Source organism: Oncorhynchus mykiss, chromosome 17, assembly GCF_057628025.1.
Source record: "Oncorhynchus mykiss isolate SJ-2025 chromosome 17, ASM5762802v1, whole genome shotgun sequence".
NCBI lineage: Eukaryota > Metazoa > Chordata > Actinopteri > Salmoniformes > Salmonidae > Oncorhynchus > Oncorhynchus mykiss.
The window spans coordinates 33,409,888-33,436,277 of NC_143038.1; the positions used below are offsets into that span (position 1 = coordinate 33,409,888).

The window sequence follows — 26,390 nt, forward strand, 5'->3', positions numbered from 1 at the left end:
CCCTGGGCAGTAATTTGGCCATTACCACAAGGCTTAGATAGCTGGCGAGACTAACTGGGCCTAGCAATCTATAAAATCTTAGCTGTCATGAGATTTATTGAGTGACTGTCAGTGTATTCTACTATCCTACGGTTGTTTTTGGAGGGCGGAGGGGCCTCTAGCGGCTGCTTACTGTATGTCGCTTATAAACAGAAACGGCACTGTGGTAGATGTTTTAGCTACTAATTTAAAGTAACATGATGTGTGATAAATAAAGGACATCCTGAAAGAAACAATATTTATGTGAGACATACAGAGAGCCAGTGGTGTAGTTTCAGTGTGTCTGCAGAAGACTGTAAAACCCATCCGGCTGGGCTGAGGTTGCTGGTCTGTCGGGGATTGAGCTGTATACATGGTACATATCAGACTAGAGAAAAGAAACAGATTCACTTTAGGGCTTCGAATCTACAGTACAGTAAATGAAATTCACAAGGGAAATTTTATGAGGATGTAACACCAATCTTAAACTGAAAGTCATAAAACTCAGTAAGAGAGACTTTACATTTTTTTTTAACCTTTATTTTACGAGGCAAGTCAGTTAAGAACAAATTCTTATTTACAATGACTGCCTACACTGGCCAAACCCGGACAATTGTATGCCGCCCTGTGGGACTCCTAATCACGGCCTGGTGTGAAACAGCCTGGATTTGAACCAGGGTGTCTGTTGTGACGCCTCTAGCACTGAGATGCAGTGACACTCGGGAGCCACTATAGAGTTGTCAGAGGTGAGAGAGAGAGAGAAACCACGACCAACAACATTGGACACTCTATGGAACAAAAAGCCTTCACTATATTATCCTGGAATATCCAAGGCCTGAGGTCATCTGCCTTTGGCCTAAAGAGCAGAAACCCGGACTTCACCAAAGAAATCGGTAATACAGACATTGTCATCCTGCAAGAAACCTGGTATAGAGGAGATGGACCCACTGGTTGCCCTCTAGGTTACAGAGAGCTGGTAGTCCCATCCACCAAACTACCAGGTGTGAAACAGGGAAGGGACTCAGGGGGTATGCTAATTTGGTATAGAGCAGACCTAACTCACTCCATTAAATTAATCAAAACAGGAACATTTTACATTTGGCTAGAAATTCAAAAGGAAATTATCCTAACAGAGAAAAATGTCCTCCTGTGTGCTACCTATATCCCCCCACTAGAATCCCCATATTTTAATGAAGACAGCTTCTCCATCCTGGAGGGGGAAATTAATCATTTCCAGGCCCAGGGACATGTACTAGTCTGTGGCGACCTAAATGCCAGAACCGGACAAGAACCTGACACCCTCAGCACACAGGGGGACAAACACCTGCCTGGAGGTGACAGCATTCCCTCCCACATATGCCCCCCTAGGCACAACTATGACAACATAACCAACAAAAACGGGTCACAACTCCTGCAGCTCTGTCGCACGCTGGGTATGTACATAGTCAACGGTAGGCTTCGAGGGGACTCCTATGGTAGGTACACCTATAGCTCATCTCTTGGCAGTAGTACTGTAGACTACTTTATCACTGACCTCAACCCAGAGTCTCTCAGAGCGTTCACAGTCAGCCCACTGACACCCCTATCAGACCACAGCAAAATCACAGTCTACTTAAACAGAGCAATAATCATTCATGAGGCATCAAAGCCAAAGGAACTGAGCAACATTAAGAAATGCTATAGATGGAAGGAATGCAGTTTGGAAACCTACCAAAAAACAATTAGGCAACAACAAATTCAATCCCTTTTAGACAATTTCCTGGGTAAAACGTTCCGCTGTAATAGTGAAGGTGTAAACTTGGCAGTAGAAAATCTTAACAGTATATTTGACCTCTCAGCTTCCCTATCAAATCTAAAAATCTCAAATAGAAAACCGAAAAAAATTAACAATAATGACAAATGGTTTGATGAAGAATGCAAAAATCTAAGAAAGAAATTGAGAAACCTGTCCAACCAAAAACATAGAGACCCGGAAAACCTGAGTCTACACCTTCACTATGGTGAATCACTAAAACAATACAGAAATACACTACGGAAAAAGAAGGAACAGCATGTCAGAAATCAGCTCAATGCAATTGAAGAATCCATAGACTCTAACCACTTCTGGGAAAATTGGAAAACACTAAACAAACAACAACAAGAAGAATTATCTATCCAAAATGGAGATGTATGGGTAAACCACTTCTCCAATCTTTTTGGCTCTATAACAAAGAATAAAGAGCAAAAACATATACATGATCAAATACAGATCTTAGAATCAACTATTAAAGACTACCAGAACCCACTGGATTCTCCAATTACATTGAATGAGTTACAGGACAAAATAAAAACCCTCCAACCCAAAAAGGCCTGTGGTGTTGATGGTATCCTCAATGAAATGATCAAATATACAGACAACAAATTCCAATTGGCTATACTAAAACTCTTTAACATCATACTTAGCTCTGGCATCTTCCCCAATATTTGGAACCAAGGACTGATCACCCCAATCCACAAAAGTGGAGACAAATTTGACCCCAACAACTACCGTGGAATATGTGTCAACAGTAACCTTGGGAAAATCCTCTGCATTATTATTAACAGCAGACTCGTACATTTCCTCAATGAAAACAATGTACTGAGCAAATGTCAAATTGGCTTTTTACCAAATTACCGTACAACAGACCATGTATTCACCCTGCACACCCTAATTGACAACCAAACAAACCAAAACAAAGGCAAAGTCTTCTCATGCTTTGTTGATTTCAAAAAAGCCTTCGACTCAATCTGGCATGAGGGTCTGCTATACAAACTGATGGAAAGTGGTGTTGGGGGTAAAACATACAACATTATAAAATCCATGTACACAAACAACAAGTGTGCGGTTAAAATTGGCAAAAAACACACACATTTCTTCACACAGGGTCGTGGGGTTAGACAGGGATGCAGCTTAAGCCCCACCCTCTTCAACATATATATCAACGAATTGGCGCGGGCACTAGAAAAGTCTGCAGCACCCGGCCTCCCCCTGCTAGAATCCGAAGTCAAATGTCTGCTGTTTGCCGATGATCTGGTGCTTCTGTCACCAACCAAGGAGGGCCTACAGCAGCACCTAGATCTTATGCACAGATTCTGTCAGACCTGGGCCCTGACAGTAAATCTCAGTAAGACCAAAATAATGGTGTTCCAAAAAAGGTCCAGTCACCAGGACCACAAATACAAATTCCATCTAGACACTGTTGCCCTAGAGCACACAAAAAACTATACATACCTTGGCCTAAACATCAGCGCCACAGGTAACTTCCACAAAGCTGTGAACGATCTGAGAGACAAGGCAAGAAGGGCATTCTATGCCATCAAAAGAAACATAAATTTCAACATACCAATTAGGATTTGGCAAAAAATACTTGAATCAGTCATAGAGCCCATTGCCCTTTATGGTTGTGAGGTCTGGGGTCCGCTCACCAACCAAGACTTCACAAAATGGGACAAACACCAAATTGAGACTCTGCACGCAGAATTCTGCAAAAATATCCTCCGTGTACAACGTAGAACACCAAATAAAGCATGCAGAGCAGAATTAGGCCGATACCCACTAATTATCAAAATCCAGAAAAGAGCCGTCAAATTCTACAACCACCTAAAAGGAAGTGATTCACAAACCTTCAATAACAAAGCCATCACCTACAGAGAGATGAACCTGGAGAAGAGTCCCCTAAGCAAGCTGGTCCTGGGGCTCTGTTCACAAACACAAACACACCCTACAGAGCCCCAGGACAACAGCACAATTAGACCCAACCAAATCATGAGAAAACAAAAAGATAATTACTTGACACATTGGAAAGAATTAACAAAAAAACAGAGCAAACTAGAATGCTATTTGGCCCTAAACAGAGAGTACACAGCGGCAGAATACCTGACCACTGTGACTGACCCAAAATTAAGGAAAGCTTTGACTATGTACAGACTCAGTGAGCATAGCCTTGCTATTGAGAAAGGCCGCCGTAGGCAGACATGGCTCTCAAGAGAAGACAGGCTATGTGCTCACTGCCCACAAAATGAGGTGGAAACTGAGCTGCACTTCCTAACCTCCTGCCCAATGTATGACCATATTAGAGATACATATTTCCCTCAGATTACACAGATCCACAAAGAATTCGAAAACAAATCCAAATTTGAAAAACTCCCATATCTACTGGGTGAAATTCCACAGTGTGCCATCACAGCAGCAAGATTTGTGACCTGTTGCCACGAGAAAAGGGCAACCAGTGAAGAACACACACCATTGTAAATACAACCCATATTTATGCGTATTTATTTTATCTTGTGTCCTTTAACCATTTGTATATTGTTAAAACACTGTATATATATATATATAATATGACATTTGTAATGTCTTTACTGTTTTCAAACCTCTGTATGTGTAATGTCTACTGTTAATTTTTTTTGTTTTTCACTTTATATATTCACTTTGTATGTTGTCTACCTCACTTGCTTTGGCAATGTTAACACATGTTTCCCATGCCAATAAAGCCCTTGAATTGAATTGAATTGAATTGAATTGAGAGAGAGAGCGAGAGAGAGAGAGAGAGACTTTAATCTTCTAGTCAGTCTGTCTGTGAAAACAATGCTACATATCATAATATAACAATATAATACAATGAATTGTATAACGATATATCTATACTCCATGCAATTATTTGTGCAGTACTTACAAGTTCATTTGCAAATGCCTGTGTATCCACATCAACGGGACCTGCACATCACAGAGAGAGACAATTCCATGAGTAAGAGGTTGTGTATGTATGATTGTGTGTTTGAGGGGGGTCATGTGTATTTCACATGTCTACATTGCATGTGTGTTACTTAGTCGAGATTGCCCTATTCCATTACTAACAGCCAAACAGAAGAAGTGCAAGTAACAAGTCTTGATGTCATTTCACACGTCTCCTCATGTCTCAAACAGATCTACAGCTCTATTCTCACGCTGCTGATGCTCTGATACATTCATTTCTGTTTTAAGTGTCATATATGCGTTTTGTTAAGGTTGATATGGTTAGGCCCAAAGTTTAAGCATGTACAGTAGCTGTGCACGTGCAGATGGTTCTGAGTTCTGAGGGACAAACCTGAGGGCATGAATGTGTACAGTACAGAAGTGATCTGAGAATCGATTCCAGTATCTCCTGAATCCACCTGTAGTGGAGAGAAAGGGAGAAGAGAGAGACGTTTTATCCTCCAGTCGTAACAAACTGTCTGTCTATTCTATTCTCTAACTCGAGACATGAACTGCACCTTCCTTTGTATCACAGGAAGTGTTTGTGGGTTTTGTGTTATTCTGAGGTCTACACATGTCCAATGCAAGATGTAGGTTATTTGATCAAAAATAGTTTATAAGACTAAACTCTGTACCTACTTAGGAACACATTTACAAGGTTTAACATGAATTAATGTATTAAGAAATTATTTCTGGGGAAAAACATCTTATTTGATAATAAATATAAATTGCCATATAAATCTGTAAATAAATATAGCTGTTGATTTGATACTTTGAACATTCATATGTTGAAGCACTACTAATGTAACATTAAGGTCTTGATCCTCAGATCAGACAGTCAGAGAGCAGAGGATGCTGGTGAGAGGAGTTATAGGAGGACAGGCTCATTGTAATTGTTGAAATGGAATTAATGGAATGGAGTCAAACATGTAGTTTTGATGTGTGTGATGTGTTTGACTCTGTTCCGTTAATTTCATTCCAGCCATTACAATGAGTCTGTCCTCCTATAATTCATCCCACCAGCCTCCTCTGTCAGAGGGGTGCATGTGTACAGATTCCACTGTAATGTAGAATAATCACCATGACTCCGCTGCTCACCGCTCCCATAGACACCAAATCATCTACAACAGAAACACAATGAAAATGGGATTACAGTGTTTGTACATGCGTGTATACAGTTCTGTATGTCGTATGTGTGTGTATGTTTGATGTATTTTGTTTGGAACATACATTGTCTGTGATCATCCTGTCTGGCTGTAGGTCTGTACAACATAAAAGTATATAAGAAGGTTGTGGTAAGAACATCTCATCATGGACAATACAGAACTAAATGTTGATACAATCTGCATCATATTCACAAGGGAATTCTTACCTCTGAGAATTGGTTTTCTCTGAAAAACAAATGAGGCTAAATTAATTACATTGAATATAGTCTAACCTATACAATATGATCAAAATGAGTTGATAAATGAACCCATGCCAAAGGCACTTACATTAATGTTAGCACGGTAAATTTTCAAATGATTTGTTTTGCAAAATCAAATGTACTCACTGGTCCTCCTGCAGAGACAGACAGCTGTCAATCCTACCAGGAGCACGCCCACTCCAGAAGCCACACCCACTGCTGCCTGCCATAATTGCCCCACTATTTGGTGAGATGATGACATCAGGAGAGGTCATTAGCTCTTGTTCTTCTAAGAAAACGTGCACAGCTCTGTTTTCATATGTGTGAGAAAAGACAACTAGAAAAGGATTCTTACACAGAATGCTTTCTTGACTGTTTGATTCCACTTCACTTTCTGTGGAGCTTTGACCTCCTGGGCACATGCAAGAGAGAAGGACAACTTAATAACAAAGTTGTGTAAAGAAGAGACAAATTGTTTGATTAATTCTAAAGCTTTGACTGAATTTACATTTGGCTATATTTGCAAAATTGGTTTATGCTTTAATAGACAAAAATATTTAGCAAACTAAATGAAACCTATTGGCTAAACTTACTTTCAGTTGGACTCGCTGGGGTGTCAGTGGTCAAAGTACAGCAAACAGTCGACCCTGATGCGAAGCAAATCATTGGATCTGATTATAAAAAAAGACGTGCTGCTGCTCCAGTTTCAACTGTTCTGCCCTATTATTATTCGACCATGCTGGTCATCTATGAACATTTGAACATCTTGGCCATGTTCTGTTATAATCTCCACCCGGCACAGCCAGAAGAGGACTGGCCACCACACATAGCCTGGTTCCTCTCTAGGTTTCTTCCTAGGTTTTGGCCTTTCTAGGGAGTTTTTCCTAGCCACCGTGCTTCTACACCTGCATTGCTTGCTGTTTGGGGTTTTAGGCTGGGTTTCTGTACAGCACTTTGAGATATCAGCTGATGTACGAAGGGCTATATAAATACATTTGATTTGATTTGAGAGGACAACAACTTAATGAAGTACAAGGCACACTATTCAACATATACAAATATACCAAAGAGCCTATAGTATTTAACAATGCAAAGTCAAATCATGATGGTCATAAACATGACATGGACTGATGATTTGCATAACTACTTTGAATTAACTTGGACTGTGATTTAAAAATATGAATTAAAACTAATTGATTTGTTCAAAATAAGTTAGCAATAAATTAAGCATTTGCCCAATGAACACAGACATCAGTTCCACACCTAGTTTTGATTTACATTTGATTGAGTTGTCGACTAATGTGAATTCAAAGTGAAATCAACATTTCAGCCATGTTAATGGATTTAGGTTCAAGTTGGGTGAAAAAAAAACAACATTCCCTAAATAATTTTGGCAATTCCAATACATTTTCCACGTTGACTTAATGTCATCAGAAGGGAAAACTATTTTTTGTTGAAAAGACGTATAAACAACGTTTATTCAACCAGTTTTTGCCCGTACTAATAAGTCTGCACTTAAATTTTTTACATATTATACATATTTCTGTATTTGTTTATGTAAGTATCTTACCTGTAATTATGTATTTATCACTGCGGGGAGACAGAGAGTGTGATCCTGTGTTCACTCTATAGTCACAGCTCACATCTCTCTCCAACTGCAGATGCCTGAACAGATCATTCTTAGTAACACTGAAGGTACAGAATAGTTTGGATGATGCTGCGTTAAATCTCCTCACCCAAGCCTCTTTGTAGGCCTGAGGCTGGTCTCCAGTGTACAGGTTACAGCTATGACCATCACTGGCAGACTCAGGAAGTACACAGGCAATAGTGATGTCATGAGATGATTCGTCATTGACACTAATGTTTGGTTTCTGCAGTTTCCCTGTGAGGAGAACACATCAATAACTGTCCATACTGTATGTTAATGAGAATACACACCTCTTTCTTTACCAGATAACGAAAATAGTAAGAACTAAATCGTCTGTATATGTTAGCATGACATTACATATTCCAATCTGATTACAGTGAGCCAATCAGATCAGTGTATTCATAATAATAATACTATTTTACCAAGAATAGTGATAGGCGCAGGATGACTGTGCATCGATGGATAGTGAGTCTCTACTGTGAAAAAACATCTCATACCATGATTATTATAATATTTTTACTGGGTAACTAAAAACTCATAATAATGATACTGACCTTGGGCTTTGATGGATTGGAACGTATCTAGAAATGATCAAATAGATTATCATCGTCTGCCATTCAAAAATTATGTTTTAACAGGAGACACCTGAACACTTCACACAAGTTGGTAAAGTAGCGTATTCTACTGTAATGCATTAATGGGGATCAAGCAGTGGTCATTCTTAACTGAACAAATTGTAAAATAATGATAGAGAGAAATAAATAAGATGATTAATGGAATAAGATACTCATCGTAGCCATGAGATTCATAAATATCAAGAGTTCCTAAAGTAAAAGAGTAAAAAGTAAAAGACTAAAAGAGGGGAGAGAAGAAGAGGAATATCCTGTAGAACAAACAGATGATGAAACTGTAGAAATGTAGAAATAACTCACCAAAAAGGAGGATGACCAAGAACAGATGACCAGCCATATCAGGGATGAACAATGCCATTTGTCAGACAGCTACATACTGTTAGTCTGACTTCACAGTAAGGTATGACTGAGTCAGAGGATTGTTTAAATAGAGACGTACATGTGGAGCATTTATCGGTCATACACTCCCCTCCATATGCATTTGGACAGTGAAGCTAAAAATATATATTTGGCTCTATACTCCAGTATTTTACATTTGAGATAAAATGTTTCATATAAGGCGACAGTACAGAATTTCCCCTTTATTTTAGGGTATTTTCAAAAAGTTTTTATTCCCCTTGACTTATTATTATTATTACTATTGTGTTACAGCCTGAATTCAAAATGTATTTAAAAAAAAACATACACACAATACCCCATTATGACAAAGTGAAAACATGTTTTTTGTAATTTTTTGCTACATTTTTGAAAATGAAATCCAGAAATATTTCATTTAGATAAGTCTTTACATCACTGAGTCAATACTTTGTATTAGCACCTTTGGCAGCGATTACAGCTGTGAGTCTTTCTGCGTCTCTGCGTCTCTAAGAGCTTTCAACACCTGGATTGTGCAACATTTGCCCATTATTCTTTTCAAATTTCTTCAAGCTTAGTCCAATTGGTTGTTGATCGTTGCTAGACAACCATTTTCAGGTCTTGCCATAGATTTTCAAGTAGATTCAAGTCAAAACTGTAACTCTGCCACTCAGGAACATTCACTGTGTTCTTGGTAAGCAACTCCAGTGTATATTTAGCCTTGTGTTATAGGTTATTATCCTGCTGAAAGGTGAATTCATCTCCCAGTGTCTGGTGGAAAGCAGACTCGACCAGGTTTTCCTCTAGGACTTTGCCTGTGTTTAGCTCCATTACATCCTGAAAATCTCCCCAGTCCCTTAATGATTACAAGTATACCCATGACAAGATGCAGCCACCACTGTGCATGAAAATATGGAGAATGGTACTCAGTAATGTGTTGTATCCTATTTGCCCCAAACATAACATTTTGTATTCAGGACAAAAAGTGAATTGCTTTGCCACAGTTTTTTCAGTATTACTTTAGTGCCTTGCTGCAAACAGGTACAAGCTTCCTTCTTTTCACTCTGTCATTTAGGTTAGTTTGGTAGATTAACTACAATGTTGTTGATCCATCCTCACTTTTCTCCTATCACAGCCATTAAACTCTGTAACTGTTCATTGGCCTCATGGTGAAATCTCTGAGTGGGTTTTTTCCTCTCCGGCAACTAAGTTATGAATGATGGCAGTATCTTTGTTGTGAGTGGGTATATTGATACACCATCCAATGTGTAATTAATAACTTCACCTTGCTCAAAGGGATATTCAATGTCTGCTTTTTTCAACGTCTGCTTCCTTCTTTGTGAGGCATTAGACAACCTCCCTGTTTTTGGGGGGTTGAATCTGTCCTTGAAATTCACTACGTGACTGACCGACTTTACAGATAATTGTATGTACAGAGATGAAAAATCGTGTTAAACACTGTTATTGCACACAAAGTGAGTCCATGCAATGTATTATTCAACTTATTTTGGATTTCCATAACAAAGTAATTGAATACTTATTGACACTTTTTTTTTTTTTTTATATAATTCCACTTTGACATTTTGTGGTATTGTGTGTAGGCCAGTGACATAAAAAAATCTACATTTCATACATTTAAATTCAGGCTGTAACATAACAACATTTGGAAAAAGTAAAGGGGTGTGAATACTTTCTAAAGGTATTGTATGTTTTACCATTTAGATAAAAAAGCACTTTATGTATATAGTCCCCCCAATTCAAGAAGTCACAAGTATTTGGACAAATTCATTTATAGTGTATTAAAGTAGTCAAGCATGATGTATTTTGGTCCTATATTCTTTGCAACCAATAAATGCATCAAGCTTGTGACTGAACAAACTTGAGTTTGTATGCATTTGCAGTTTGTTTTGGTTGTGTTTTGGATTATGTTTTGCCCAATAGGAAATTAATTGTATCCAACTGTTATGGAAGAAGGTATCAAACAGTCAACATAATATACTTAAATACAGTAGATTTAGCATTTACTAGGGAGAAGAAATAAGAAAAATGCTCAAAGGGGAGTATGCCCCGGACCCCTCCAAAATCCCCAAAATGTAAATATTAACACAGTAACAGATATTATGGATAGACATGTAACAGAAACCAGTTGTCCATGTGTAATACAGTATAAATATTACCTGTTAATCAACTTATTTACAGTAACTGGATGAGTGATAATAAAGGATGTCGTGTGAGAATGTGACATGTGACATGTGTGAGACATAGATACAGAAAGCCAGAGGTGTAGTTTCAGTGTGTCTGCAGACTGTACAACCCATCCGGCTGGGCTGAGGTTGCTGGTCTGTCGGGGATTGAGCTGTATACGTGGTACGTATCAGACTAGAAAAAAGAAACAGATTCAGTTTAGGGCTTTGAATCTACAGTACAGTAAATTTAATAAATAAGGGGTATTTTATGAGGATGTGACTGAAAGTCAAAACACAGTGAGAGAAAGAGAGATACTTTTATCCTCGAGTCAGTCTGCCTGTGAAAACAATGCTATGTATAATTATAATAATATAACAATATAATATAATACAATGAATAGGACATTTGTGTTGTACTTGTTGTGTTTATGTTTATTTGCAAATGCCTGTGAATCCACATCAACGGGACCTGCACATCACAGAGAGAGACAATTCCATGAGTAAGAGGTTGTGTATGTTTGTATGAGTGTGTGTTTGAGGGGGATCATGTGTATATTACATGTCTACATTGCATGTGTGTTACTTAGTCGAGTTTGCCCTATTCCATTAGTAACAGCCAAACAGAAGTGCAAGTAACAAGGCTTGATGTCATTTCACACTTCTCCTCATGTCTCAAACCCCCCTGCAGATCTACAGCTCTATTCTCACGCTGCTGATGCTCTGACACATTAATTTCTGTTTTAAGTGTTATATATGCGTTTTGATAAGGTTGATAAGGTTAGGCCCAAAGTTTAAGCATGTACAGTAGCTGTGCACTTGCAGATGGTCCCGAGATCTGAGGGACAAACCTGAGGGCATGAACGTGGACAGTACAGAAGTGATCTGAGAATCGATTCCAGCATCTCCTGAATCCACCTGTAGTAGAGAGAGAGGGAGAAGATGAGAGAGAAAATAGAGACTTTTTATCCTCCAGTCGTAACAAACTGTCTGTCTATTCTACTCTCTAACTCGTGACATGAACGGCACCCTCCTTTGTATCACAGGAAGTGTTTGTCGGATTTGTGTCATTCTGAGGTCTACATGTCCAATGCAATCAAAAATAGTTTATATGACTAAACTCTGTACCTATTTAGGAACACATTTACAAGGTTTAACATGAATTAATGTATCAAGAAATTATTTCTGGTGAAGAACATCTTATTTGGTAATAAATAAAAATACAAATATAAATAATAAATCCATCTTTATATGGTAATTAGAAATATTGACATATAAATACAGCTGTTAGTTTGATACTTTGAACATTCATATGTTGAAGCACTACTAATGTAACATTAAGGTCTTGATCCTCAGATCAGACAGTCAGAGGGCAGAGGATGCTGGTGAGAGGAGTTATAGGAGGACAGGCTCATTGTAATTGTTGAAATGGAATTAATGGAATGGAGTCAAACATGTAGTTTTGATGTGTGTGATGTGTTTGACTCTGTTCCGTTAATTTCATTCCAGCCTTTACAATGAGCCTGTCCTCCTATAACTCATCCCACCAGCCTCCTCTGTCAGGGGGGTACATGTGTACAGATTCCACTGTAATGTAGAATAATCACCATGACTCCGCTGCTCACCGCTCCCATAGACACCAAATCATCTACAACAGAAACACAATGAAAATGGGATTGATTACAGTGTTTGTACATGCGTGTATATAGTTCTGTATGTCGTATGTGTGTGTATGTTTGATGTATTTTGTTTTGGAACGTACATTGTCTGTGATCATCCTGTCTGGCTGTAGGTCTGTACAACATAAAAGTATATAAGAAGGTTGTGGTAAGAACATCTCATCAGGGACAATACAGAACTAAAGGTTGATACAATCTGCATCATATTCACAAGGGAATTCTTACCTCTGAGAATTGGTTTTCTCTGAAAAACAAATGCGGTTAAATTAATTAAATTGAATATAGTCTAACCTATACAATATGATAAAATTAGTAAATGTTGAAATGATTTGTTTTGCAGAATCAAATGTACTCACTGGTCCTCCTGCAGAAACAGACAGCTGTCAATCCTACCAGGAACACGCCCACTCCAGAAGCCACACCCACTGATGCCTGCCACAATTGACCCACTATTTGGTGACATGATGACATCAGCAGAGGTCATCAGCTCTTGTTCTTCTAAGAAAATGTGCACAGCTCTGTTTTCATGTGTGAGAAAAGACAGCTAGAAAAGGATTCTTACCCAGAATGCTTTCTTGACTGTTTGATTCCACTTCACTTTCTGTGGAGCTTTGACCTCCTGGTCACATGCAAGATAGAAGGACAGTTAACAAAGAGAAGGACAGTTAACAAGTTATGTAAATATTTCTAAGAAGAGACAAATGGTTTGATTAATTCTAAAGCTTTGACTGAATTTACATTTGGCTATATTTGCAAAATTGGTCTATGCTTTATTAGACACAAATATTTAGCAAATTCAATTAAACCTATTGGCTATACTTACTTTCAGTTGGACTTGCCGGGGTGTCAGTGGTCAAAGTACAGCAAACAGTCGACCCTGATGCAAAGCAAATCATTGGATCTGATTATAAAAATACATCTAAATGTGTTGATTTTAATCAATCAAATATCAACCTCTTTTTGTAATGAGGCAAATTTGTGATGTGGAAAAACAAAACATGGAGAAGATAAAGCTACTCTATTTGTTTTACTTATATTTGCTAACTAGATAAAGATGATTAGGAGAACTGATGAAGGATCCACTGCCCTGCTAGGGGTCAAAGGGGAAGTCAAACCTGGTGAGAAGATATTACTCATATTACACAAGAACAAATGAAAGTTAATGTAATATCTAAGGTTTTTCAATAAGCATAAACAGAGAAGTACACTACACATTACCTACAAATCAGATGGACTAAAAGTGGTTAAAAATCTGGACTGAAATTACAAGCAGCTATGAATACATCTATTAGTTAACCAGTCAGAGCTTTAGTGAATGAATGTAAACAAAGATATTGTATTTGCAAACTAAGTTAAAATTGGTGGATCTACTTACTGGTATTTGTTGTCACTGTGGTGTCTGGGGTAAAAGTACAAGTAACAGTTGAAACTAGTGGGAAGCAATATGATTACACAAGAATAAGGTTTTACATTCACATTTGGGTCACTTCATTTTACAGGCCCGTAATCTAAACTCTTGACTGTATAATTACTATTTGCAGAGATGGTCATTTAGAGGCCCAACACACCTTCTGTATGACTCACTGTCGTGCTGGGAGGCAAAGTAGATCTAAGACCTGGAGTTAAACCCACTGAGAAAACACATTTTATGAAATTAGCATATTATTCATGATTGTATTAATTATCATCATGGTGTTGTTGTCCTTTTGAAATACCTTCATGACTTGTCTATTCAAAGTGGGAAAAGTAGGACTATAAATTCACTACGGACAGATTGCTTCCTGCCCTGGTAGATTATATTTCTCCTCATTATAGAGATGATAAGACCAGTTCATAAGGTGATCAAGTCTTTCAGGACAGATAAGGTGTTGATTGTTGTTGACAGCTTCCTAGAATAAGGTCACCATGTTATCTAACAGCAGAAGCCTAACAGAGTATAGATACGATCTAAACACTCGACTAGATGAACACAGACATTATAATACTTGTGCTGATGATCCCAGGCGTTGGTGTTGAGGCTGGTGTCATATCTATAGAACAGCTTAATTATCTAACAGAACAGCTTCATTTACACATTAACACAACTATTCTTATTGCTGAAACTTGCTTTGCTTTAAAATAACAGCAGTGTCACTATAAAAAGCACAAATGTGTGGACTACCTGCTATAGAAGGTGTCTGTATAGTTGTTGGATCACTGATGTGAACTCCCACCAGATCTAAAATCATTTGGGAATGAAATGTGGTATTTAGTTTGTTGGTCAGAATTAACATAGTCATACTAAGAAGATGCTGAAATAAAAGTGAGTCAGATCATGAAGACCTGCAGCACTGATAGATATGTTTAGATTATGACTCACCTGTAAAGCTGTGCCCATCACTGCGTGGAGAGAGAGAGTTTGGTCCTGAGCTCAATCTGTAGTCACAGCTCACCTCCTTACGCCTCACTGACTGTAGACGACTGATCAGATCACTATGTTTTGGAGTGAATTGACAGAACTGCTGTCCGTATGCTGAGGAGGCTTTTCTCTTCTTGATCTTTGCTGTGAAGGATGGCTGACTCTCCTCTCCAACATACAGGTTACAGGTGGTGTCAGGACTTAAGGATCCATGAATCAAACAGATGATGTTGAAGTCCTCATCAAATTTGATTGTAATGTCTGGTTTTGGATCTGTTAGGAAAGGACAGACTCCTTTTTGCATCACTCTATTTGAATGTAATGTATATGTCACAAGTGACACTCTTACTAAACTAGACCCTGCCATTCTCTTTATATTACGTATCAGCATGTCTTATTTGATATCATTCCTATTTATGAGTGCCATTTTAATTTATCTTTATTTAACTAGGCAAGTCAGTTAACGACAAATTCTTATTTTCAATGACGGCCTAGGAACAGTGGGTTAACTGCCTGTTCAGGGGCAGACAGACAGATTTGTACCTTGTCAGCTGGGGGATTTGAATTTGCAACCTTTCGGTTACTAGTCCAACACTCTAACCACAAGGCTACCCTGCCGCCCCTTCAGTGGTGCTGTGTGCTGTGTGTTTACAACGATTGCCTTTCTCTTAATTCCTTAACCTTCTCACATGTGAAATCAAATTGAATCAAATTGAATCAAATTGAATCGCACGGACAATTTTGCTTGCTTGTATGGTGTGCAGTCATTCCACAGATCTCCCTCTCCCTGCTCGGGAGGAAGAGCCGAACCCTGTTCGGGTAGAGCCGAACTAATCCAGCTCGGGTAGAAACGAATGAACAAACCCTGCTCTGAAGGACCCTAATGAACATTGGCCACCGATCGGGAATCAACTGCTGTGTTAGTTTGGCCCGTTGCTTCAAGTTAGCCTACAGCCCTAAATCCCAGCCTATTTATACATTTCTAATAGGACCGTAGTGATGCTGTGTATTACTGAGTTTATAAATAAACTTTGATTGTACTTTTGCGTCTCTGTGGTTGTTTGCGTGGGATCTTAGAACTCTACTTTTAACATTTACATTTCAAATATTTATTGTCTTCACAACAACTATTTTGAGATTGTGACTTAAACAGAATCATCCAAGACAATCTGAATATAACATTTCTTACCAAGAATAGTAACAGAGACAGAACCACTGTGCATCAATGGATAGTAAGTTTCTACTGTGTAAAAACATCTCAGTTTGATCTCAGCAGATGAACTTTGACCTGCCCACGTGAGCAACTCAGTCCCCGTGAGTGATTGCGTACAGGGTACTGTGTAGAAGTAACACTGAGACACAGAACCAGATGGAGGAGTCTGACAGCTCAGCTGAACTGAGTCTCTCTCTCTGATGACTGTAGAAGTAACTGTCAGCCTGGGAGCAGGTGGGTCTCTTTGAACGTTGCAATTAAAAAACATTACAGATAATCCATCCATACTAACAGTATGGAAAATACATTACTAAAATGTCAACTATGTCAGCATTTATGTTTGTACAAAGTACAGTAAATCCTATCATTATGTGCAATGAAAACGTTTAAGAAATACGACAGAAGATCTCATTTTCAGAACGAGCATAATTAATACGGTATAACAGTGACGTGTATAATTTTATGAACCACCTACTTACCCTGAACAGTGACTGAGACAGGGTTACTTAAAGGAAATGTGTGAGACTTCCATACAGTGTAGTAACACGTCACTTTGACCACATCTGGAAACGTTTGATCTGCCCTCTTGAGCAGCTCTGTTCCTGTTATTGTCTGAGTACAGGATGAGTCTGGAAGATTCTTCCTACCCTCTATGTAGAAGTAACAGTGAGACACACGGAGAGATGGAGGAGTCTCACAACTCAGCTGAACTGATTCTGTCTCTCTGATGACTGTAGAACTCACTGTCAGCTGAGGAATGTCTGTGAGCATTTTGTGGTTTTGAGAAATTTACTGACAGACTAATCCCTCCTTGTTATTTCAGACTTAAGGATCTTGAGTCAATTACTTTATGCAGCGACAGTATGGGAAATTAAGGAGATATAATATATTGCCTGATTGCTTCATGTAACAGTTTATGACAACACACAGTATGATAACATATCCCAAGAGGTACATGGTAATGATGGCACAACAGTTCATTGTTTACAACCATTCAAATAGTATTTTTACCCTGAATTGTGACTGTTGAAGACTCACTCTATAGGGATCTAAACTGTGAACCTGTAGCACTGTACTGACATTGTATTTTGACCTCAGCTGGTGAACTCTGACCTGTCCACCTCACCAGTAGTGTTCCTGTGAGTGTCTGTTTAGAGGGTGATGGTAGGGTGAATTCCACTTGCTCAGACATTTTGAAGTAACAATCAGAGACAGGTGGAGGAGTCTGACAGTTCAGCTGAACTGAGTCTCTCTCTTTGATGACTGCATGAATCACTGTTAGACTGGGCTGAGGAAGATCTGTGAGATCAGTGGGATGATGGAGTGTCTTTTTTAATTGAATTATAAATACATTTTCAATGTTTAACTACTCATACAGATAATGTACAACTTAATATTATATGAGTTTGACAGAGAAAACAATTCAGACACTGTTGTCTATTTAAGTAATAAACAATGAGAGCCCATGCCAGGAACAGCCCTTAGGAGGGAGTTATCACACAATAATCCTCGGCTTTGATGGCCATTTGGCTTTTGTAAAACGGTTGCCAACATTTAAACTAAACTAAAGATTAAGGACATGTCTTTCATTCAAGACGTATTATTGTTCTGAGTAAATGGTGGCAGGTGCACAAGACAAAACCTTACCAGCATCACACATATCGGTTAATCACTGTGACATATGAAATACAAGTGATAGTGCAATCAATCTGTAATAACTACGTAAAAAAGTAACAAACGTGTTAAATTATTATGTGATGTACAGTCATATCCAGGTCCTGATTGGTCAACAAGCTTCTTTGACGCATCAAAGTGTTATTTCACGTGTATCTTTTTTGAAAAGTAAAGACCCAAATGGAGTTCCATACTTTTACAGATGCACAATCGAGAGCATCCTGTCGGGCTGTACGGCAACTGCTCTGCCCACAACCGTAAGGTTCTCCAGAGCGTAGTGAGGTGTACACAACGCATCACCGGGGGCAAACTACCTGCCCTCCAGGACACCTACACCACCCGATGTCACAGGAAGGCCATAAAGATCATCAAGGACAACAACCACCCGAGCCACTGCCTGTTCACCCACTATCATCCAGAAGGCGAGGTCAGTACAGGTGCATCAAAGCAGGGACCGAGAGACTGAAAACAGCTTCTATCTCAAGGCCATCAGACTGTTTAACAGCCACCATTAACATTGAGTGGCTGCTGCCAACATACTGACTCAACTCCAGCCACTTTAATAATGGAAAATTGTATCACTAGACACTTTAAACAATGCCACTTAATATAATGTTGACATACCCTACATTACTCAACTCATATGTATATACTGTACTCGATACCATCTACTGCATCTTGCCTATGCCGTTCTGTACCATCACTCATTCATATATCTTTATGTACATATTCTTTATACCATTACACTTGTGTGTATAAGGTAGTTGTTGTGGAATTGTTAGGTTAGATTACTCGTTGGTTATTACTGCATTGTCGGAACTAGAAGCAAAAGCATTTCACTACACTCGCATTAACCTCTACCATGTGTATGTGACAAATACAATTTGATTTGATTTGATCCTTTCCAGTGCACAACACACTGACATCAAGTACAGATGCACGTGACTCTTGGCTGCAGTAAGAAAGCCACTCCATCTGCTCACATTCAACATAGCCTAGATTTACGTTTTTATTACTTCTAAACAAAATAACTTTTGGGGGGCTCTCCTAACGCTTGATGTCTTGATGTGTTGATTCTTGCTTGAACAGTCACTAAGATTATATTTGGTTGTGATCTTTGTAAATGAACTATTTTGGATGCATCAAGTTGTTAGCTAGAATGCTAAACACTCACTGACATGGCCATAGGATGTAGCCAAAGAGCCATTTTACTGGTTGAAGTTGAAGTTATTTTTAAGTAAAATGCATTTGATTTACAATGATGACACAAACATTATATTAAGCAGGACTTTCGTACGAGCCTTAATAAACTCCAATTATAATCCAAAAGTAATGTGAAATGCACTCATACGCAACATGTAAATAGAGTCTTTTTTTTTGTTGGCTTTCCGTTCTGTCACCATAGTGCAGTCAAATGAAATGGTGAATAGACAATTTTTTTGTGTTTGTAAACGTTGCCGCACGAGGGCGATGCGCGCAAAGTTTGCAAACACAAAAAAGGGTCTATTCACTATACCATTTGACTGCTCAATCTACTATCTCATCAGCCCAGCCAGGCAATTTATTACCTTGATCTCCACTGTAAAAAGCATTTAGATATTATATCCCATTTATTTTAGACTATCATTTGGTTTTCAACAGTGGAGATTTGTATTAATCTTGCTGTCTGTCTCATTCCACGGGGATGCTGACCTATGTTGACTCCAATCCTTCCCACAGTTGTGTCAAGTTGGCAGGATGTCCTTAGGGTGGTGGACCATTCTTGATACACAGAGGAAACTGTTGAGCGTGAAAAACACAGCACTGTTACAGTTCTGGCTCCTAGTAGCATACCCCGTTCAAAGACACTTAAATATTGTGTCTTGCCCTTTCCCCCTCTGAATGGCACACATACACAATCCATGTCTTTAACCTGTCTCCTCCCCTTATTCTATTTACTGATTGAAGTGGCTTTAACAAGTGACATAAATAAGGGATCATAGCTTTCACCTGGATTTGCCTGATCAGTCTATGTCATGTTAATGTTTTGTATAGCCTGTGTATACAGCAGCTCATGGAAGGATGAAATCGTATGGATGAATTCATCAAAATAAAGTTTTTATTGAAAATATGTCAATCATTATTTGAATATTTTGGTAATCCGTTGTTTTGTCTGGTAGCCCAAAAAGTTACATATTGCAGCTTTAAATCCATAATAATGATACTGACCTTTGGCTTTGAGGTACTGGAAGGTATCTAGACATAACAAAATGGGTCATTATCATGCTCTTTTTGCCATTATGAAAAATAAGAAAACATGAGATGGGAACACTTTACACAAGCTGGCGAAGCAGAACAGTCTGTAATGCATTTACAACCATGTTATCAAGCAGTGGTCATTCTTATCTGTACAAAATGTAAAATAATGACAGAGAAATTAAAAATAAATAGGATGATCAATGGAATAAGACACATTTATTATAACCATAACATGTTGAAATATTAAGAGTTCCTAAAGTAAAAGACTAAAAGAGGGAAAAGAAGAATGGAATATCCTGAAGCACAAACAGATGGAAGGAAAAATAACTCACCGAAAAGGAGGATGAGCAAAAACAGACGACCAGCCATATCAGGGATGAACAATGTCATTTTTTAGACAGCTACATACATACTGTTAGTCTGACTTCACAGAAGATGGTGGTAGTGACTGGGACAAAGATTAAATGTTTCAATAGAACAGCAGATGTGGAGCTTGTTCACAGGAAAACCACAGATGTCTCATATGACAACTGTGGGCTAATGTCATGTTACAGAAGACAAGGAGGCTGAACATTGAGAATCATTTATCGGTAATTATTTTTAGGTTCAAAAGCTACCTGTCTTCAACAAAATGTATTTTGTATCATTATTGCAGGCAATTCAATTTCTAAAACCAACAAACTAACTTGTCTTTCTGAGAAAAATATTTATCTTCGACTTTTTGGTTTAAGTTTTTAACAGCTGCACAATGTTTAACTACAAAAACCCTGCCAGGGTTTTCATATTTCATTTATGTTTGGTGAGTCACATTTCATAAAATGCCAGAGCAGCCAGAGCAGTGACGGTAAACTGAAATTGTATGTGTGGGGTACAGAGATGAGGTTATTAGAAAATCATGTTAAACACTATTATTGCACACAGAGTGAGTCCATGCAACATATCATGCGCCTTGTTAAGCAACATTTTACTTCTGAACTTATTTTGGATTTCCATAACAAAGGTGTTGAATACTCATTCACACTTGTTTTGTTTTTTACGTAATTCCACTTTGACATTTATTTAAATTTTAATTTTAACTTTATTTAACTAGGCAAGTCAGTTAAGAACAAATTCTTATTTTCAACGACTGTCTAGGAACAGTGGGTTAACTGCCTTGTTCAGGGCCAGAACAACCCATTTTTACCTTGTCAGCTCGGGAATTCCATCTTGCAACCTTTCGATTACTAATCCAAAGCTCTAACCACTGGATTACCTGCCACCCCAATATGGGGTATTGTGTGTAGGCCAGTGACAAAAAAATCTAAATTTCATACATTTTAAATTCAGGCTGTAACACAACAAGATGTGGAAAATGTCTGAAGGGTATGAAGACCTTCTGAAGGCATTGTATGTTTTACCATTTAGATATAAAAGCACTTTATCTATATAGACCCAACGTTGGACCAGTAACCGGAAGGTTGCAAGTTCAAATCCCCGAGCTGACAAGGTACAAATCTGTTGTTCTGCCCCTGAACAGGCAGTTAACCCACTGTTCCTAGGCCGTCATTGAAAATAAGAATTTGTTCTTAACTGACTTGCCTAGTTAAATAAAGGTAAAATAAATTTTACAAAATTTGAAGAAGAAGAAGTCACAAGTATTTGGACAAACTCATTTATGGTGTATTAAGGTAGTCAAACATTTTCTATTTTGGTCCTATATTCTTTGCACCCAATAAATACATCAAGCTTGTGACTCAACAAACTTGTTGGATGAATTTGCAGTTTGTTTTGGTTGTGTTTTAGATTATGTTTTGCCCAATGGGAAATTAATTATATCCAACCGCTATGGAAGGAGGTATCTCACAGTCAACATAATATACATAATTACAGTAGATTTAACATTTACTAGGGGAAGAAATAAGTAAAATGCTCAAAGGGGAATATGCCCCGGACCCCTCCGAATAAAAAATATTTAAAAAGTAACTGATATTATGGATTCACATGTCACAGAAGTCACTTGTCCATGTGTAATACAGTAGAAATATTACCTGTTAACCAACTTATTTACAGTAACTGGAAGTGTGAAACAAAGGATGTCGTGTGAGAAAGAATGCATTTGTGTGAGATGTGTGAGACAGATACAGAAAGCCAGAGGTGTAGTGTCAGTGTGTCTGCAGAAGACTGTACAACCCATCAGGCTGGGCTGAGGTTGCTGGTCTGTCGGGGATTGAGCTGTATACATGGTACATATCAGACTAGAGGAAAGAAACAGATTCACTTTAGGGCTTCGAATCTACAGTACAGTAAATGTAATTTATAAGGGACATTTTATGATGTAACACCAATCTTAAACTGAAAGTCATAAAAACCAGTGAGTGTCACGGTCGTCCTCCTCTTCATCTGAAGAGGAGAGGCGAGAAGGATCGGAGGACCAAAATGCGGCGTGATATGTGTTCATCATGAATTTTAATAAAGAAAACACTGAACACTGAAACACTATACAAAAACAGGAAACAAAATAACAACCGTGAAGCTAATGCGAGCTGCGCTGAATCAAGCCATCAACATAGACAATCACCCACAAACAAACAGTGCAACCCAGGCTACCTAAGTATGATTCTCAATCAGAGACAACTAATGACACCTGCCTCTGATTGAGAACCATACTAGGCCGAAACATAGAAATCCCAAATCATAGAAAATCAAACATAGACTGCCCACCCAACTCACGCCCTGACCATACTAAATAAATACAAAACAAAGGAAATAAAGGTCAGAACGTGACAGAGAGAGACAAATTCTTATTTACAATGACTGCCTACACCGGCCAAACCCGGACAATTGTATGCCGCCCTATGGGACTCACAACCACGGCCTGGTGTGAAACAGCCTGGATTTGAACCAGGGTGTCTGTTGTGACGCCTCTAGCACTGAGATGCAGTGACACTCGGGAGCCACTAACGTGTTGTCAGAAGAGAGAGAGAGAGAGAGAGAGAGAGAGAGAGAGAGAGAGAGAGAGAGAGAGAGAGAGAGAGAGAGAGAGAGAGAGAGAGAGAGAGAGAGAGAGAGAGAGAGAGAGAGAGAGAGAGAGAGAGAGAGATACTGTAATCCTCTAGTCAGTCTGTCTGTGAAAACAATGCTACATATCATAATATAACAATATAATACAATGAATTGTACAACGATGTATGTATGAGTGTGTGTTTGAGGTGGGATCATGTGTATTTCACATGTCTACATTGCATGTGTGTTATTTAGTCGAGTTTGCCTGTCATGTACTGTCATGTTGTGTCTTGTCTCTGTCCTTTCCCTTCACCCTGTCTCCCTCTGCTGGTCGTTGTTAGGTTACCTTTTCTCCCCCGCTTTCCCCCAGCTGTTCCTTGTCTCCTCTAACTACCCATTCACCCCGTTTCCCACCTGTTCCCTTTTTCCCTCTGATTAGGTCCCTATATCTCTCTCTGTTTCTGTTCCTGTCCTTGTCGGATTCTTGTTTGTTGTGTTTCATGCCTGAGCCAGACTATCGTCATGTTTGCTGTAACCTTGTCCTGTCCTGTCGGAATCTGCCGGTCTATCTGAGCCTACCTATGTTTGGTTATTAAAGAAGCTCTGTTTAAGTTAGTTCGCTTTTGGGTCCTCATTCACTCACCATAACAGAAGAATCCGACCAAGAATGGACCCAGCGACTTCGGACCCTCTCCACTCAGCCGTCGGGATCCAGGGAGCGATGCTAGGCAGACACGAGCAGGAAGTGTCTGCTGCTCGACATGCCGTTGAGACCCTGGCCACCCAAGTCTCCAACCTCACAGAACAGGTTCACCATCTCCGCCTCGATCCACCGGCCACTTCCAGGGCTTTCGAATCTCCGGAGCCCAGAATCAATAACCCGCCGTGTTACTCTGGGGAGCCCACTGAATGCCGCTCGTTCCTCACCCAGTGTGATATTGTGTTTTCTCTCCAGCCCAACACTTACTCCAGGAGCACTGCTCGTGTCGCCTACGTCATATCTCTCCTTATTGGACGGGCTCGTGAGTGGGGCACGGCAATCTGGGAGGCAAGGGCTGAGTGTACTAACCAGTATCAAGACTTTAAGGAGGAGATGATACGGGTTTTTGATCGATCTGTTTTTGGGGAGGAGGCTTCCAGGGCCCTGTCTTCCCTATGTCAAGGCAATCGATCCATAACAGACTACTCTATTGAGTTTCGCACTCTTGCTGTCTCCAGTGGCTGGAACGAGCCGGCCTTGCTCGCTCGTCTTCTGGAGGGTTTCCGCGCAGAGGTAAAGGATGAGATTCTCTCCCGGGAGGTTCCTTCCAGCGTGGATTCCTTGGTTGAACTCGCTATTCGCATTGAGCGACGGGTTGATCTTCGTCACCGAGCTCGTGGAAAGGAGCTCGCGCTCTCCGTCGCCTCCCTCTCCGCATCACTACCATCTTCCTCTGCCGGCTCGGGTGCTGAGCCCATGCAGCTGGGAGGTATCCGCATCTCGACTAAGGAGAGGGAACGGAGAATCACCAACCGCCTCTGTCTCTATTGCGGTTCCGCTGGTCATTTTGTCACTTCATGTCCAGTAAAAGGCCAGAGCTCGTCAGTAAGCGGAGGGCTACTGGTGAGCGCTACTACTCCTGTCTCTCCTTCAAGATCCTGCACTACCTTGTCGGTCCATCTACGCTGGACCGGTTCGTCAGCTTCCTGCAGTGCCTTAATAGACTCTGGGGCGGAGGGCTGTTTTATGGACGAGACCTGGGCTCGGGAACATGACATTCCTCTCAGACAGTTAAAGGAGCCCACGGCCTTGTTCGCTCTGGATGGTAGTCCTCTCCCCAGGATTCAGCGTGAGACGCTACCTTTAACCCTCACTGTTTCTGGTAATCATAGTGAAACCATTTATTTTTTAATTTTTCGTTCACCTTTTACACCTGTTGTTTTGGGCCATCCCTGGCTAGTTTGTCATAATCCTTCCATTAATTGGTCTAGTAATTCTATCCTCTCCTGGAACGTCTCTTGTCATGTGAAATGTTTAATGTCTGCTATCCCTCCTGTTTCCTCTGTCTCTTCTTCACAGGAGGAGCCTGGTGATTTGACAGGGGTGCCGGAGGAATATCACGATCTGCGCACGGTGTTCAGTCGGTCCAGGGCCACCTCTCTTCCTCCACACCGGTCGTATGATTGTAGTATTGATCTCCTTCCGGGAACCACCCCCCCCCCGGGGTAGACTATACTCTCTGTCGGCTCCCGAACGTAAGGCTCTCGAAGATTATTTGTCTGTAGCTCTTGACGCCGGTACCATAGTCCCCTCCTCCTCTCCCGCCGGAGCGGGGTTTTTTTTTGTCAAGAAGAAGGACGGGTCTCTGCGCCCCTGCATAGATTATCGAGGGCTGAATGACATAACAGTGAAGAATCGTTATCCGCTTCCTCTTATGTCTTCAGCCTTCGAGATCCTGCAGGGAGCCAGGTTTTTCACTAAGTTGGACCTTCGTAACGCTTACCATCTCGTGCGCATCAGGGAGGGGGACGAGTGGAAGACGGCGTTTAACACTCCGTTAGGGCACTTTGAATACCGGGTTCTTCCTTTCGGCCTCGCTAACGCTCCAGCTGTCTTTCAGGCATTAGTCAATGATGTCCTGAGAGACATGCTGAACATCTTTGTTTTCGTTTACCTTGACGATATCCTGATTTTTTCACCGTCACTCCAGATTCATGTTCAGCACGTTCGACGTGTCCTCCAGCGCCTTTTAGAGAATTGTCTTTTTGTGAAGGCTGAGAAGTGCACTTTTCATGCCTCCTCCGTCACATTTCTCGGTTCTGTTATTTCCGCTGAAGGCATTAAGATGGATCCCGCTAAGGTCCAAGCTGTCATTGATTGGCCAGTCCCTAAGTCACGCGTCGAGCTGCAGCGCTTTCTCGGCTTCGCGAACTTCTATCGTCGTTTCATCCGTAATTTCGGTCAGGTGGCAGCTCCTCTCACAGCCCTTACTTCTGTCAAGACGTGCTTTAAGTGGTCCGTTTCCGCCCAGGGAGCTTTTGATCTCCTCAAGAATCGTTTTACATCCGCTCCTATCCTTGTTACACCTGACGTCTCTAGACAGTTCGTTGTCGAGGTTGACGCGTCAGAGGTGGGCGTGGGAGCCATCCTTTCTCAGCGCTCCCTCTCTGACGACAAGGTCCACCCATGCGCGTATTTTTCTCATCGCCTGTCGCCGTCGGAACGTAACTATG

At 40.0% G+C, this 26,390-nt stretch overlaps 3 protein-coding genes across 4 annotated transcripts; all 3 read right to left on the bottom strand.

Moving 5' to 3' along the window:
• Window positions 1-313: 313 nt before the first annotated feature.
• Window positions 314-13,967, bottom strand: LOC149975914 (uncharacterized). Its single transcript, XM_090205301.1, has 11 exons — window positions 13,741-13,967; window position 13,549; window positions 6,770-6,823; window positions 6,532-6,588; window positions 6,324-6,416; window positions 6,144-6,162; window positions 6,002-6,033; window positions 5,852-5,892; window positions 5,124-5,190; window positions 4,713-4,753; window positions 314-406 (listed from the first exon to the last, which is right to left on the bottom strand). The coding sequence occupies exons 1-11, from the start codon at window positions 13,885-13,887 to the stop codon at window positions 314-316; spliced, it is 645 nt and encodes a 214-aa protein (XP_090061427.1). The 5' UTR covers window positions 13,888-13,967.
• On the bottom strand, window positions 9,176-13,224 carry LOC110494969 (uncharacterized). 2 transcript variants are annotated; one of them, XM_090205299.1, is made up of 6 exons: window positions 13,029-13,224; window positions 12,898-12,916; window positions 12,756-12,787; window positions 12,601-12,641; window positions 11,845-11,911; window positions 10,358-11,189 (listed from the first exon to the last, which is right to left on the bottom strand). In XM_090205299.1, exons 1-6 carry the CDS (start codon window positions 13,141-13,143, stop codon window positions 11,185-11,187), a joined length of 279 nt encoding a protein of 92 aa, XP_090061425.1. In that variant the 5' UTR covers window positions 13,144-13,224; the 3' UTR covers window positions 10,358-11,184. The 2 variants fall into 2 exon arrangements, with proteins under 2 accessions (XP_090061424.1, XP_090061425.1); XM_090205298.1 differs by having other exon boundaries at window positions 9,176-11,911.
• A 1,012-nt stretch (window positions 13,968-14,979) lies between the features above and the next one.
• On the bottom strand, window positions 14,980-20,664 carry LOC149975915 (uncharacterized). The gene is made up of 7 exons (XM_090204184.1): window positions 20,528-20,664; window positions 20,166-20,192; window positions 17,364-17,582; window positions 16,763-17,044; window positions 16,260-16,523; window positions 15,105-15,343; window positions 14,980-14,994 (listed from the first exon to the last, which is right to left on the bottom strand). The coding sequence occupies exons 1-7, from the start codon at window positions 20,583-20,585 to the stop codon at window positions 14,980-14,982; spliced, it is 1,104 nt and encodes a 367-aa protein (XP_090060310.1). The 5' UTR covers window positions 20,586-20,664.
• Window positions 20,665-26,390: the final 5,726 nt, after the last annotated feature.

Bases quoted from the DNA above. Each gene is read 5' to 3' on its own strand.
- LOC110494969 (XM_090205298.1), bottom strand. From the start codon at position 13,143: ATGTCATCATGTCACCAAATAGTGGGTCAATTGTGGCAGGCATCAGTG. The intron at 12,642-12,755 runs GTACGTTCCAAA...TTTCTGTTGTAG, and splicing joins ACAGGATGATCACAGACAAT to ATGATTTGGTGTCTATGGGA. The intron at 11,912-12,600 runs GTGATTATTCTA...TCTCTACTACAG, and splicing joins CGGTGAGCAGCGGAGTCATG to GTGGATTCAGGAGATGCTGG.
- LOC149975914 (XM_090205301.1), bottom strand. From the start codon at position 13,887: ATGTGTAGTGTACTTCTCTGTTTATGCTTATTGAAAAACCTTAGATAT. The intron at 5,191-5,851 runs GTGATTATTCTA...TCTCCACTACAG, and splicing joins CGGTGAGCAGCGGAGTCATG to GTGGATTCAGGAGATACTGG. The intron at 4,754-5,123 runs GTTTGTCCCTCA...TGTGATGTGCAG, and splicing joins GTACACATTCATGCCCTCAG to GTCCCGTTGATGTGGATACA.
- LOC149975915 (XM_090204184.1), bottom strand. From the start codon at position 20,585: ATGACATTGTTCATCCCTGATATGGCTGGTCGTCTGTTTTTGCTCATC. The intron at 20,193-20,527 runs GTGAGTTATTTT...TGTTATGTCTAG, and splicing joins TTTGCTCATCCTCCTTTTCG to ATACCTTCCAGTACCTCAAA. The intron at 17,583-20,165 runs GTCAGTATCATT...CTGATCTCACAG, and splicing joins CCAGTACCTCAAAGCCAAAG to ATCTTCCTCAGCCCAGTCTA.